The sequence below is a fragment of the Bos mutus genome, chromosome 11 (genome assembly GCF_027580195.1).
Source record: "Bos mutus isolate GX-2022 chromosome 11, NWIPB_WYAK_1.1, whole genome shotgun sequence".
Classification (NCBI taxonomy): domain Eukaryota; kingdom Metazoa; phylum Chordata; class Mammalia; order Artiodactyla; family Bovidae; genus Bos; species Bos mutus.
The window spans coordinates 91,328,068-91,343,990 of NC_091627.1; the positions used below are offsets into that span (position 1 = coordinate 91,328,068).

The following is a 15,923-nucleotide window of genomic DNA, read 5'->3' on the forward strand; positions in this document are numbered from 1 at the left end:
AATTCAATCAGAAATAATACATGAAAAAATAATAATACATGAAATTGCCAGTTAAAAAAAATTCAATGTATAGTTATTAACTTCCAGACAGAAAGTAAACAAGGGAGAAATACATATAATTTGTCTCTCTGTATAAAAGAATAAAATGAGGCTTTCTTCTTTAAGACTTGTGAGTCTACATATAAAGATAATGGAACATATTACAAGCAGAAGGCCCTTTCAAAGAAACACTCATCCACATTGCCTTAAAAAAAAAAAAAAGTGTCCAAAATCAGCCCAATGACACCACTTCAAGAGATATCAGCACCAAACAATATTGTGTCCTTCCTCTAACTCCCAGGGAGAATTGTCTGTAATAATGGGACAATAATTCTTGTTGATATAATGCCACCTTATCTACCTCATTCCCGACTGTAGAATATAAAATCTTGTAGTGAACAATTTTAAAGTTAGCTGAAAAGCAAAAAGGAAAGCAAGTTCACTATTTTTAAGAAAAAAAGAGGATGTCAGTGTGTGGGGGGAAAGATAATAAAAGATAAAGTGTTTTTGAGGGTATAAAGAGCTTGAAGGGAAATGAACTTTTGCATTGGTTTAAGAGCAGCATTCAAGTAGTAAGAATCTCTAATAAGCCTATGTCCTAAGCTATGACTGATTTTTTGGAATCATTATTAGAATTATTTCTTTATTCTATGGGACACGACACCTACAATTTCAGGATTTGCTCCCAGACAGAATGTACTGTAGCTCTTATGGAGGATCAGACTATAGCTGATTTAGATATTAGAATACCAAGACTATAGATAAATCTCTATAGATAATATAGGACAAACACAGGAAGATTATCAGCACATTAGAGTCCAGTTTGATTATTCCTAGAAAATTATAAATCTTCATTTTTGTACAAAAATTGAAAATGTTAAATCTGTGCTTTAGGGGCATTATCTCAATAACACAGCACATACTGAAGAACCACTGCCAGAAACAGCATATCCTTTAATTCAGTAGCCAATGCTTAGGCTCTTTGCTTCAGAGAAATTACAGGAGCCAACTGGTCAAAAAACCTTATACAGTTAGAGCTAAGGTAACAAGAAGAAAGAAAAAGGGCACCAACATGATAAAGGAGCTCCAGCTTGTCCCCATAAATAATGAAAATGACTCCAGGGAAATGGGAGGTGCTCTGGGGCTGTTTGCCAATTTTGCAGACTGCGAGGTAAACAGAGAAAGAGATAAACCAAAGAACAAAACCCATGGAAAGGTTAGAGAAAAGCAGTAACAAGGAACAGAAGGGGAGTGGGGGTGGCGAGTTTGAGGGAGACTGGTACCTATCCTTGTGATCTATCCCTTGGAAAAGAGAAGAGGCCAGGGAGGTGAAGAGGATCAAATCACTCTCCTAGGAACCCCAGCAGGCAGAGGTGTAATCCCAGGACCTGGGCCTTCTAGTGGCCCAGGGCAGCCTGCAGCTGACACCCCTGGGTTAGGCATTCCCTCCCTGGAGAAGCACCAGGTGAGTCAAACTAACTCACCATCAAAATGGCGGCCTGACACAAGCTCTTCCTGCACTGGAAAACACAGCTGGTGTAACCTGAGGAGGGACACGTATGCTGCTGCTGCTACTAAGTCGCTTCAGTCGTGTCCGACTCTGTGCGACCCCAGAGATGGCAGCCCACCAGGCTCCCCCATCCGTGGGATTCTCCAGGCAAGAACACTGGAGTGGGTTGCCATTTCCTTCTCCAATGCACGAAAGTGAAAAGTCAAAGTGAAGTCACTCAGTTGTGTCTGACTCTTAGCGACCCCATGGACTGCAGCCTACCAGGCTCCTCCATCCATGGGATTTTCCAGGCAGGAGTACTGGAGTGGGGTGCCATTGCCTTCTCCAAGGGACACATATAGGTGAAAGCAAAGAAAACTCGTTTTCTGGTGAAGCCCATGGGATCACATCCAGGGGCTAAGGGAAGAAGGCCAGAGGGTGCCTCTTCTGTCCAAGAAATGCATAAGTTCAGAGGGCTCAGCACAGCCCTTTAGTTTGAAGAAGCAGAAGACAGGAAGCTGAGAGCAAGGAAAAGAGGAAAAAGCTTCCTTTCAAACTGGTGTACACCTTAAAACTCAAGCATGTGGCCCCTACACTCTTACCACCCTGCTGGACTCCTATGGTGGGAAGCAGGGAGCTTTTAAGCTCATTCTAATTTATGTCCAGCCAGGCTTATACCAACACCGGAATCAATCCCAGTTAGAAAATATATGATTCTTTTGTCTTTGCAGAGAGGAGCTCTTAAAAAAAAGAGTAAAAAGCAATTAAAATCACAAAGGAAGAGATCAATAGATGATTTCATGATAATTTAAAACTTTGATGAGAAAAATTAAGTTAAAGGGCCATCTGGAAAAAATATAGACAAATATGATAAAAATTAACATTCTATCACACAAGTAGCTCATTTATATTAAAATATCCAAAGACAATACATAACAAAATGGGGAAAAGGTATAAACTGATCATTGACAAAGCAGAAATGCAAATGGCTAATAAACATAAACAATGTTGAAAAAAAGGCAGACTAAAGCATGTTTAATGAAGATAGGTAAATATTCTGATTAAAAAATTATAATCACCTACGCTGGCCAGCGAATGGGAACATTAACTGAAGCTAGAAGTGTGAATCAATACAACCTCTCTGGAAAGCAGTAAGTCATTGTATATCAAACCTTTTGACCTGGTAATTCTAGGCTTTATCATAAGGAAATAAAAGATATAGACTATGTTCATTAGAGCATTATTTATAATTAGCAAAACGGAAATAACCTGAATGTCTAACAGTAAGAAGCTAAGTACATCCATATTATGAAGCCATTAATTTTGATAAAAAGTATGTAATGTGTTAAAAAGGTGATAAAATTGAACATACAATATACCAATTATATAGAAAAGTACAGAAAATAAGAATATAAGGGAAGATACCAGAAAATTAAGTGTTTAATCTCAGGTTTTGTATCTTAAAGTATTTTCCACTCACTGGAGTATGACTATCACTATTACTGGAACCAAACCAAATGGACCCGAGGCCTGGCCATGTCCTGACCATCTTTGGTGTGGTAGCTCCTGGCTGCCGCTTCAGCCGAGTACACAGCTCCACCAAGGTCTGCAACTTGGTCTGTTCCCATCTCTAGGCTGATTCAGCAGGCCTGTCTGTTTCTATCTTGGAATCTTCCGGTCTAACCAGTCTCATGGACATACCAGCCTATTAACTCTGCATTAAATTGTGGAAAACTATTAATATGGTAAAAAAAAAAAAAAAAAGCAACTGTAGAAATCTGTCTACCAAATAACTAGCTTTGGTTTAAGGAATAAATAAGCAGTTAGCAATGCCTGACGAGGGGCCACCTGTCATATGAATTATTCAGCACAGGGCTGCTCAAGTCGCAGCCCACAGACTGTGGCCACTGGCAGCAGGCTAAGTACAGAAAGTGAATAAGCAGTGGTTCGATGCTGCAACATCTTCACTGTGTTTTACAAAGTACTGGTCTCCAATGGAAAGAAGGGTAACCACCCTTCACCACAGGTGGACACAATGACTAAAACGTTTCACCTCATCATCTTACTCTAAACAAATCCAATTATAGGACATCAAAGAAAAAATGTTTACACTACCTTCTACGTTTGATTTCAGAGATGCTGATCTTAATGCTAGAATGTTATCTTAAGCATTTTTAATTTCTCAAGATCACAACTTCATGAGTTAATAGCTTTAGGAACTGACCAGTTGGCTTTACTGACTTCTGCACATGCTCTTGGACCAAGGCCACCCTGTGTCTGCTGGCATCTGCCCCAGCCTTCTCCAAGGCCTCCCCATTTACCCTTCTCTTCAGCCTGAAAACATCCTGAAGGTATTCTCATACCAAAAATATCTGTTTCCCCCAGTTCTGTCACTTGTTGCTTTCTCTCCATCCCTTCACTGTCCTCGATGACTACCACTTGGACTCTACTGTGGGCTCTCAACTGACTTCCCTGCCACCCAAGAGCTGGCAGAATGATCTTCTTGAAACATGATCCGACCCGGCCGCTCCTCTAATTAAGGTTACCGGACAGCCCTCCATCACCAACGGGATGTCAAAGCTCCTAAACAGGACAAACAAGTTCTTCTGTGACCCAATCCCTCCTAGCTTCCCCACACCACAGCCCAAGACCATCCATTTAACAATCCCAACTTTGCCTCTTAAAATCCAATAGCATCGAACATGCTGCCATTAACTCAACATCTCCTTTTGCTCCCTTGTGTCTGGAATAACTTATGCCTGGCTAACTTATTTATCCTCATTCTTTAAGACTTAGGGTATCTTTTTTAGGAAGCACCCATGATCAAATCATTAACATTTTGTCTGAGGTTAAGTGTCCCTCCTCTGTGCTCCTAATAGTATCCTGTCAATAAGAGTATCAGAGAACTTACCATTCTTCATTGACATGGTTTTCACGTTTGTCATTTAATCCTCAAGTGCAGGAACCTACAAAGTGAATGCTCAAACGTTTGTTGGCAGAAAGTCTAGACTCCAGATGGAACCAAAATAGACTAAAGTCTCAAATTCAGATGTTAGGCCTTGGTTTTTACAAAAACATGAATTGGAACTTATAGTACTGACACTGTTTGCTTTTATAAAGCTTTCTGAGGACTAATGGAGTGAAATGGGGAAAATGACCCTACTTGATTGGGCTTTCCTTGTGGCTCAGCTGGTAAAGAATTCACCCGTGATGTGGGAGACGTGGGTTCAATCCCTGGGTTGGGAAGATCCCCTGGAGAAGGGAATGGCTACCCGCTCCAGTATTCTTGCCTGGAGAATTCCATGGAGAGGAGCTTGGTAGGCTATAATCCATGGGGCTGCAAAGAGTCGGACACAACTGAGCAACTTTCACTTATTTACTTACTTTAATGATCAAAAATAAACTCCAAAATTGGAGGTAAACAAATACTTGGATAGAAGCTTTTATTGTCTATCCCTGACAGGACCGTACAGACCAAAAAAAAAAAAACCGTAGAGGACTGATGACTGTCCTTTTATCACTTGTCGCTGATAACTTTATTCTGAGATATAAGCTAGCATGTCTGCAGGTAACATTTAAATGACTCTTCTTTCTCGTAAACTAACTTGATGACTCTTCTTTCTCATAAACTAACTCGATTCTGTCATGCTTGGTGTAACTCACTAGACCTCAAGTTAGGTATTTTGGAAACTCTGATTTCCTGGTCACACACTTCGTTCACTTTACGGAGCTCTAGAGCTTGTTGCGAGAGTATCACGATCCCTACTTTTCCTGTTCCTTCACAGATGAACTCACTGTTCAGGATACAGCTTCTCCTCCTGGTCAGCTCCAGATTCAGGGTTTTCACAGGCCAGTTTATTTTGTATAGACACTGTTAAGAATCATTTTAGGTTTTCCTTTGTGATAACTGGTCTAAAACATATATATATATATCCTTTCCTTTCCCATGAGTAGTTCTTGAAAGTGTCCAATTCCTTGTAGAAACAGCATTTCACACCATGGCAAACTGTTTTAGAAACAAGACATACTAATACACCTAAGTCTTTATTTATTTGGCTCTAGGAAGAATTTGCATGAAAATGAGCCTATATGGCAAGTACAGCACCAGAGAGGTCCATCCTCTCTGCTCTACAGAGCCTCAGTGTTTAATACATACATGTGACGTTAGTAATAAAACCAGACAGTCCAGGAAGACAGGAGCCCTTTAAGGAAAATTCAGTTTAGAGTGACTTTTCAAATTGACCATTCTTTTTCATAGACTTAAATTCAAATAACAGATACATTCACAGGCCCAAATATTGGCATAGAATAAAATCATGTTCATTTATTTTTCTGCATCTTAGAATTTTAGAAAGCATAAAATTAAATACGTTGAATGTAATAAATTCATCCATACAAGTGCAAGTCTTCAGCTATAATGCATTTTATGGCAGATTTATCATTTAAAAAATGTACCAGTAAATCAAAAAAGAGGGAGTATGTCCATTTAACTTTTATTGAAGTGTATGGAGGAGGTCTTCAGAAATCAAATATGAGCATGAAGATATGGTCAAACATAAAATCTATCAAATTCAGTGAAAAGTTGCTGACTTTAAATAGTAGTTGTAAGAATGACCAATATATATTCTTTGTTAACAACCCTTCACTCTACAGTAAAAAAAAGAAAACAAACATTCAGTAAACATTCTTTCCTAAGGTAGTTTCCCTTATATAATCAGTGATTTCTCCATTTCTTTGTATACACAAATTTGTTGAACATACCAATCAGTGGTTCTCACAATTGAAAAATAAAAGCACACAAAAGTTTACACTCTTGTACAGGTAAATAAAAGATCACCTTGAATTAAACTGGATCTCCTTAAGGGTGTAGTATAGTTTCAGTTTCATTACCTATTACATAATTAGTTTCTTACATACAAATATTGACATATTTGGCTTGTGCTTCAAAGCCTTTGTGTCTATGATGTCCACGTCAACGCAGCTCATAATTTGAAGTCACTGGGGAGTTCTTTACTGCTGCTAGGTTTGACCTGATCATGCATTAGAGTCTCCTCAGCACCAGCTGTGGCACTGCACATCTCCGAGGAATCATCGGCATCAGGGTCCAAGCCTTCAGGACAGGGAAGTTTGAGCAGCTCTTCTCGGAGCTGAGCAGTGTGACGCTGTGCAGGGGAGAAGGAGTGATGTTAGAATTCCAAACACTAGGACTAGCACAACATCACTGAAGGGAGGCAATGAGTTTAAAACTAATCCAAAGAATTGGGTCTACCAATATTTATTGTGGATCTTCCTTAAGCTAGCTACTCTAACAGGCAAGTGAACAAAACTGGCACAAATCTCTATCTCAAAATATCTGATGTTGCTGATAAGCCCTAAGTACCTGAGTAGCATGACCACAGACTCTACCAATGCCCCGACCTCTGTAACAGAAACTGCATTATTAATGGCTTAGAGGACACCAGTCATTTGCAATATATAGTTTCAAGTTAAAGAGAATATCTTGACTTGTGATACACGCTGCCTCTGCCTTAAATATTTTTGAGACAAGCAGTCCATAAATTAAAATAAACCCACTGCTATTTTAAAGAATGAAAACAGCATTTCTCAGGTACTAGGCCTTATACAGAACACTTGAAATGTTTCATACTCATTATCTCATGTCATGCTTGGAATACACCTTAGAAATAATTTCATCATCAGAATTTTTGAAAATGTAAACAAATGAAAAAAGAAGATCTAGAGAGAGTACCTTACTTTGTATTACCTATACTGCCATTTATGGAAGGATATAGAGATGTTAATAGAGAGTGGTTGGTTGTTTACAAACATTAAGCTTTAATTTATAACTTTCTAGTGAGAGACAAAAGATCTCAAATCTCACACTAAGGACTTTGAAAATTAGGCATGTCAATAGCTGATGCTGAAAATTAACCAGCATTCCTAGAACAAGGCACTGTGTTCAGCAGTAATAATGTAAAAAGCAAGGAGTAAAATAAGGAAGATACAGCTGGATAGAGACTGACTATACAATGCCATTTTCTCTAAGGGACTTGAGCATTTGTGGATCTTGGTATTTGCAGGGGATCTTGGAACTAATCCCCTGTGGATACAGAGGACCAATTACATGATCTCTGACTTAAAAGAGCCTACATTTTGGCTGGAAGTTTACATAAATAAGCAAGATAAAACAACTATACATTTGTAGCCATTTGTAAGGCTTCAAAATATATTTACATACTGGCAACTTAAAATTTTTCTAGCCCCAATTTCCCTTCTACCATGAACAATAGGAGAAAACATTAACTAAAGAATAAAAAACAAAATCGACAATTATTATTATTATTATTATTGACAATTGAGGCCCAGTTAAGGTGGGAATACTATGCCTTTATTGTGAAATTAAACAGAACAGCTGTGTACTTTTCTCAATTAGCATTCAGCAGCAAAAGTATATCTCAGATGATGAAAATGTAGGCTGATTCAGAGATAGAGATTTTTAAATCAGGATGACACAGAAACAAAAGACAATGAGAATCTGAGATAAAAGCAAGATACCAACTGAAGCAACAAAGCCAAAGTTGCTTTGGCTGGAATTTAGCCATTGAGTTTTTGTGTCAGGGAAAGACATATCTAAACACACTTGGGAAGATATCGATCTGGTTATGTGCTACAGAAAAAACTGTAAGGGTGGGAATGAAGGAGAGGAAGACTGAGCTCTGAGCACTGAAGAGAAAAATGGGGAGAGAAATTTCTGTATGAAGGCAGCACTGACAGGACCCAGCACTGAACAGATAGGTGTACTAGATGAAGGGGGATATAAATGTAATCTGAGGATTTTAAGACAGAGGAAAGTGTTTAAAATTAAGTAAATACAGAAAGTCAGAAAGACAGGATATCCAAGTAATATGCCAGTAATATAACTTTGAGAAAGCTAAGAGCAGACAACTTTTAAAAGTTTGCACTAGAAAAAACAAGTGGAAAGACCGTCCACAGATGAAAAGTACAGGGGGAAACACAAACACTAGATCAGTGTTATGAGTGTTTTTAATAGGTAGGTATGGTGTTACAAGAGATTATACTGAAATCATCCAATTTAAAAGTCAAGGCAGGTTCCATGAAGCGAAATTTAAGATGAAAACTGAATGGAAGTGAGCCAGCACAGCAGGTGAAAAGCAACATCTGTAAAAGCCTGAAGCAGGGATGAGGGCTGTAGACAGGAAGGCAGGGTCACTGGCTTTGACAACCACAGAGTTGATAACTTTCACAGAACGGAAATTCAACTGCAAAACGCTCTTTAGTGAGAGGGTCATTTAAAAACAGAGGCAAAAGTATTAACAGCTCTAGTTTGGTAGTAAAAAGGCAAAAACATTTTTATAAATGGGGCAAGAGAAAACTATCTTAGGAAGATGCAGATGTTAAGAAACAGTTTTCTTTTTAAAGGTTTTATATTAAATGGAAAATCTCAAATATACACAGAAGTAGGCAGAATATAAAAAAGAACTTCCATGAGTCTACTTCAACACTTATCAACTCATGGCTAGTCTTCCTTCATCTATATTCCCACCACTTTTCTCATTTTATTTTGAAGCAAGCCTCAGATATCACATGGTTTTACATTCATAAATATTTCTGTGTGTAACCTGAAAAAACAGGAATATTTTAAAAATTCACCAATAAAAAACTAATAATCCCTTATCATCATCATCATCTAATCATTTTAAGTGAAGATACTTTAAAAGTTAGAAGGAAAGGAGCCAGTAGAGATAACCGTTATCAATGGAGGATAAAAGGAACAGAGGCGAGCAGGTATCCCAAGGCAGGGAAGAAAGAGTGGCTGTTGAAGCTATGATTCCCACATCAAAAAAAAAAAAAAAAATCCACTCACTCCCAAACCATCACGTTCTACATTTCCATTCTGTGAACACTCCAAGTTGAAATCAACAGCTCGCTTCCCCGCAAACAGGTTTGTATCACAGACACTAACTACCACACCCATCAGCTGTCAGGGGCTCTACAATCTCCCTCACTACTCCAAGTAACAAAATCCTGCAAAGGAAGAGGCCTAGAGGAACACAGTGCACAGCGTCTCCCCATCATCTTCATACAACTCTATGGGGCTCTGCTGGCTCACTTCCTATACTCACTTTTAATTTTAGGAACTGTCAATTCATTGTCAAAAGGAATGCATCTTTTCTGTAGACTTTTGGGGAGCCTCTGAACTTAATACATTTACTGTTTCTTGCTAGTGGTCATAGTTCTGTCAGGGAACATATACCTCTTCTTTTAAAGCCACCAGCAAGGCTTCTGTGAGGGAGGGTTACTCACCTTGAGAGCTGCTGCATGGTGAGACATGGTCCTGCCAACCCGCTTGTCACTGCTGTACTGCTGGATGTCAGCAATCCACTCCTCACACTGGGCCATGATCTCCACTCTTTTCAAGTAAAAGTGTTTATGTATAACCTTAAGAGTAAACCACGCCAGAGGACAAAAGGTGATCAAGTCAGAATTTAAAAGACAACACATGTGGCATTACAAAGAAATAAAATTTAAAAGATATGGCAATTTTTTTTTTTTTGGTCTCCAGAGAACTCAGTGTGGTGAACTGTACATTATTACTGATAACGTGGAAGAATCAGGATTATGGCATCAGATGACGTGTGTTGAAACAGCCAGGTTCTAGAGCAAAAAATAATGTCCTATCCCACTCAGACATTTCATTAGTTAATCTTATCCAGAGAACGTTAAGATATCTAGAACACAACAGAATCAGAAGTAAATGTAAATAAATGAATAACTAGGAGAAAAAGTACTGAAAACAGAAAAACTGTCAATTTCTATCTTTCAAAGAGAACTCAAACAACATCTGGATGGGTAAAGAGATTCTAAATCACTGGTATTTGCATAAAAATCAGAACCTAGCCCTAAAATACGCACTATTAATTTTGTCTTCTGGTTAACTTATGAACAAGATTTTATTTTATGAAGCTTATCTCCATGTGATAAATATACTTTACATTTCACTTTTTTAAACTTCTCTTTTTGGAAAACTGAGCAAAATTTCTGTGTACGTAGTAAGTCTGTTTTTGACAAATTTAAACTAGAAAATAGGTCATTTGGGAATTATTATTCTGTATTGTGGGTGAGCTACTTACTACACTGCCCAATGAGCTTGTCTCCCCTAAAGAAAAGACAACACCTACAACAGAAAAGTCATTAGGAAAGCCTGGGAATGGATGTAAAACACCAATAAGTTATTGAGTTTGATGCAAACAAGGATACAAAATGAGTAAGAAACAACCTAACATGAAGAGCCACGATAAGCACAGAACAAGATTCAATGGATAGACTGAATGTAGTATGTGAGTAAAAGAATGAAGCCACAAGTGGCTACGTTTAAATGGCACTTTTACTGAAAGACGAAAGGAAGAATCAAAGTGCAGTTTTACAGTGTTTAGGTTTGAGGTGGTTATTATATACTCTGGTAGACTTGTCAAGTGGTTTATATATCTGGATACATTATTTGAGTCTTAAGGACACTGAGAAATTAGTTGATGATACAAACAGGAGGAACATTAAGTTTCTCATGGGCAGGAACTGAGTTTCATTTTTCCTCGGGTTCAGAGTACCTTAGTGCAATAGATGTTGGCTGCAAAATGAGTTGCTTAATATAAGTAACCCAAGTTTGAAAAGGGACAGAACACTATGCTTACGAGTATAAAGAAATGCATGTTTGTATTTCCTGTAATATTAGGAAAAGTAATAATTATCCACAGCCTTGAATACAAGCCTTTACAAAAATAAAATACGCAACTTTGTCAAAGTGCAAATTCATTTAGTAACAATAGAAGGAGAAACATTTTTTACACTCCTTCAATAGATTCAATGATGCCACTTGTTAACTTCGTATATATAGCTACATAGTAATAACACAATATTTGCTTAACAAAATTAACGATCAATTTAAAAATATTACAGGATCTTTAAAAATTTTAAATATCTTTGAAGATATTAAAGATCAATTTTCTGTCAGGTAAATATGCCAATTTTTCCTCTAAAGTATTGTGGTTTCTAGTACAATCTAAGACCAAAAATGTTTCATGACAGAGTTATAGTGTTAAGATATGATAAAGTAATCTGATATGACACGTGAAAAGTATAATCATATTTTAGGCAGACTAAAGAGAGATGACTAAGCCCAGGAAAAGAGCCACATTTCAGGATGTGGTAGAATAAAAGCATGTCACAGTATCAAGACAGGTTTCAGAAAGTAATCCAACTTTTTCCTAAAGAAAATAAACTATCTTTTTCTACAATGTTGACTCACAGATATTAGTATAAGGGCAAAGTTTCTATCTGCAAGATAACTAGAAAAGTTATCTCGCCGCTGCTGCTGGTCAGCTGCTAAGTCATGTTCAACTGTTTGCCGCCCCATGGACTGTAGCCCACCAGGCTTCTCTGCCCATGGGATTTCCCAGGCAAGAATACAGGAATGGGTTGCCATCTCCTTTTCCAAGAAAAATATCTTAACCTCTAACTGTCCAAAAACATAGTCAGATGTCTTTTAGGAAGTAATGGTTTAAAAAATCCATCTGTACTATACTACTACTGATTTTTAATGATTAAAGACAATAGTAAATACAGCACAGATACACTAAGTATAAACGCAAGCATGATACTAATAAACTATATTATATAGTGTCTTTAAAAAAGTATTTCATTAATTTTATTAAACATACTTCTTTAAAACATGGTGAAGGGTTTCTGATTTGTTCTAGCATTGCCCACTTAACCGTTGCTTGTCGAATGTTTCCGTCATATTCCCGAGAACTCTGTGTGCCACTGGGAGTGCCTCTAGACCGTTCATATCCTGGTTCATTAAAATAAGGCTCCGCTACTAATATAAGGGACTGAACAGACACCAACACCTGACAAACAAAGAAACAAAAACCAGTTACGACAGGACATTTTACTGCCGGTGAACTAATACCTTCCTTCATCAACTGGAGTCCCTTTGAGTAAATGCTTCCACATAATTTTATTACCATGAAGTCAATGTTAATAACTGACACCGAAATACTTCATTAAAGCAAAGGTACAACAGAATCTTATATAATTTTTATATATCATATGTTTTACATTCTTGAATCCTTGAAAACGAAACATAGGTTTCAATATCCTATTTCCTAAAACTCCTGAAAAAACACTTGCTTATAAACATCTCATATCAATTTAGACATCATTTTGCTCAAATTGTCCTTAAAGAGCATGACACTAACAATGTACTCGTAACAATACTCACTCGTAAGGAAAACTACATGAGGCAGTCTCTATTTCAATTCCAAGGAAAACTGACTTTCACAGTATCACAAAAATCTTCTTACTAGACCCTTCACTGGCAAGATGATATGGTTCTAAGACCACCTCTGATTCCCTACTTATACACCAGGTTTGTTTTTCTAGATATAATCAATACTTAGAGGTCATTATTATTAATACAATACTCCTTGCTAATATATAACTAGCTAATATGAAATCTTTGAAGGCAGGAAAATATTAGCTACAATCTGCCCACTTCATAAATTAAAAAGGATTAACATTTTCATTAGGAAAGATGATTAAGCGAAGTCAAGGATATGCACCTTAGAAAAGGGATAGATATTCTTAAAAACTGTTAAAAATTGGAAACTTGAACCTGAAATATATGACCTATGAATAAATAAGGTGAAATATGAACTGAGGTAACCACGTTATTGAGGTCAAGGTCAACTAGAGAAAAAAATTTAACGTGTATTAATTTCGAGGCAAAGATCTCATAATTTTTAAACTTACTGAAACTAAATATAATACTGAAGGAAAGTGATTTCCCTTGGCTATATACTTCCCCTCAACTCAAATCTGATACTTCTGAAATAATCTTCCAGGGAATATTTATTATTTCCTTTCCTCTTCCCTTTTAAATAAACTTCCTCTTATATAAGTAGGGTATATCCTTATTTTCTACAAAAGCAGAGAAGAAATTTTGTAACATAGGATTCAGTTACTTACTTAACCTCACATTCTTTGAGGCAAAATATGGTTTTATAAACTCAGGGAGCTGGAGATTCAAACAATTTATAAACTACTTCAGATTCATACTACATTTGGTTTTTTAAAACAGCTAAACTATATAAAGGAAAAAAATAGATGTTTTGTGTACAGAACAAAGAAAACTAGAGATATAAATTTGGGTATAACATTTTCTGCTAAAAAACTGAATTATAACATTTGCATTTTATAACACAATAGCAGAGATCAATATTTCTGGAATTAAATTCAAAGAGTAATTGATAACATGTGGTCTTTTATCACCGGGTGACATTATCTACTTTTAATGGGCATCTTCTATTCATGTTTTTTAACATATACCTTTTAGGAGATTACATAAATGCTGCTTCATTTTTCTTCAGTGAACCAAGCTATTTAGGAGTCAAAATATTCGTTTTATGGAATTTCTGGAGTCTTGAATTATCTCACAGATTTACTCATTTTATTTCACAGCACACTTTACTGTAGCCCAAAAAGCACTCCCATGAAAAAACAGTAAATAAATGCTTGAGAAGAAGAATTTCTCTTTTTTAAAAGGGTTTGATTTTCAATATTTGAAATTAATGATTTCTCTAACTCTGAGAAACACTATGTTACGAAGTGAGAGAGACCAAGACAGGCAGAATAACTTCATCCCCTCAGAATCCTTATTTTGGTCACCTGTAAAATAGAAACCATACCTACAACTGTGAGAACTAAATAAGGTATCGAGGGGTGTAAAACAGTAGGACTCATAAGTAAGTGTAATTAATATACAATAGTTATTCTTTCCTGGAGTAAAAATGACACCATGCATTCAGAAGACAGCAAAACAGAAAACAAAATCATTCTTACTCTAAAAACAATATATTTTAACTTAAGTTCAGTTCAGTCGCTCAGTCATGTCCGACTCTTTGCGACCCCATGAATTGCAGCACGCCAGGCCTCCCTGTCCATCACCAACTCCTGGAGTTCACTCAGACTCATGTCCATCGAGTCTGTGATGCCATCCAGCCATCTCATCCTCTGTTGTCCCCTTCTCCTCCTGCCCCCAATCCCTCCCAGCATCAGAGTCTTTTCCAATGAGTCAATTCTTCGCATGAGGTGGCCAAAGTACTGGAGTTTCAGCTTTAGCATCAGTCCTTCCAAAGAACACCCAGGGCTGATCTCCTTCAGAATGGACTGGTTGGATTTCCTTGCAGTCCAAGGGACTCTCAAGAGTCTTCTCCAACACGACAGTTCAAAAGCATCAATTCTTCGGCGCTCAGCTTTCTTCACAGTCCAACTCTCACATCCATACATGACTACTGGGAAAACCATAGCCTTGACTAGATGGACCTTTGTTGGCAAAGTAATGTCTCTGCTTTTGAATATGCTATCTAGGTTGGTCATAACTTTCCTTCTAAGGAGTAAGCGTCTTTTAATTTCATGTCTACAGTCAGCATCTGCAGTGATTTTGGAGCCCAAAAAAATAAAGTCTGACACTATTTCCTCATCTATTTGCCATGAAGTGATGGGACCAGATGCCATAATCTTAGTTTTCTGAAACTAAGAAAAACTTAGTTTTACCCATATTTTAACTTATGGGTATGCAAACAGGAGTCAGCATGAGCTCCATTTTGATCAACAAAACTTAAGAGCTTCCTGGATTAAACCAAGAAGTAAACAAACCCAAAAAATCCCAATATTCATCATAGCTATATCTGGTAAAGTGCTTTCTCAGAATGAGTCATTAATTAGCAGAAAAACATCTACTAGATACCATATTATGTACATAAATTATACTAAAGTTAATGTAATAATAAACAATATATTTTCATTCCATAGTGTAAGTTCACTGATTTTTAGTCAGTCCTCTGATATTTTCATGAAGAGTTAAAAAAAAAAAAACTTGTATTCATAGGCTGAATTTACTGTCCCTCTCCTCTTTAGCTTTATGTTAGTATCCACAAAATTGCATTATAACTTATTCAGAGGCTGACTAAATCAAGAATCATATAAGTGCTTCCTTTCATTAACTGTGTCAAGCAAAAATTTTAACCTTGCTGTAACATCTGCTATTAGGCCATCAACCAGTCAGCAATCTTGTCTTCTATTAATGCCTTTATTTTCAAATTATATCATGTCAGAAGATTTAATTCTTTGACTTAGTCTGTTACATTAAAAAAAATTATTATAGATATTTCAAACACAGCAAAGTACAGACTATACAATCCAAAATATTAATCTGTAACAAGAAACTATAGTATACGAAATAACATATTTAGGATAATGGAAAGAAACAAGTCTTAGTTAAAATGCTTTAGGTTTTCAGAATAGCAAGTACCCTCCT

The 15,923-nt window shown here is 36.9% G+C and overlaps 2 protein-coding genes across 8 annotated transcripts in view; both read right to left on the minus strand.

The window, feature by feature from the left end:
• TTC27 (tetratricopeptide repeat domain 27) overlaps nucleotides 1-1,861 on the minus strand; it is a 180,551-nt gene extending 178,690 nt beyond the window's left edge. The window contains exon 1 of the mRNA XM_070379762.1: nucleotides 1,524-1,861. The gene's annotated coding sequence lies outside the window, so the exon portion shown is untranslated. The remainder of the gene's footprint in view (nucleotides 1-1,523) is intronic.
• A 1,838-nt stretch (nucleotides 1,862-3,699) lies between these two features.
• BIRC6 (baculoviral IAP repeat containing 6) overlaps nucleotides 3,700-15,923 on the minus strand; it is a 216,187-nt gene continuing 203,963 nt past the window's right edge. For all 7 annotated transcript variants that reach the window (XM_070379760.1, XM_014477364.2, XM_070379758.1 and 4 more), the window contains 3 exons: nucleotides 12,265-12,453; nucleotides 9,854-9,988; nucleotides 3,700-6,690 (listed from right to left, as the gene is read on the minus strand). In XM_070379760.1, the coding sequence (XP_070235861.1) occupies nucleotides 6,511-6,690; nucleotides 9,854-9,988; nucleotides 12,265-12,453 (504 nt within the window). In that variant the 3' untranslated portion in view covers nucleotides 3,700-6,510. The remainder of the gene's footprint in view (nucleotides 6,691-9,853; nucleotides 9,989-12,264; nucleotides 12,454-15,923) is intronic.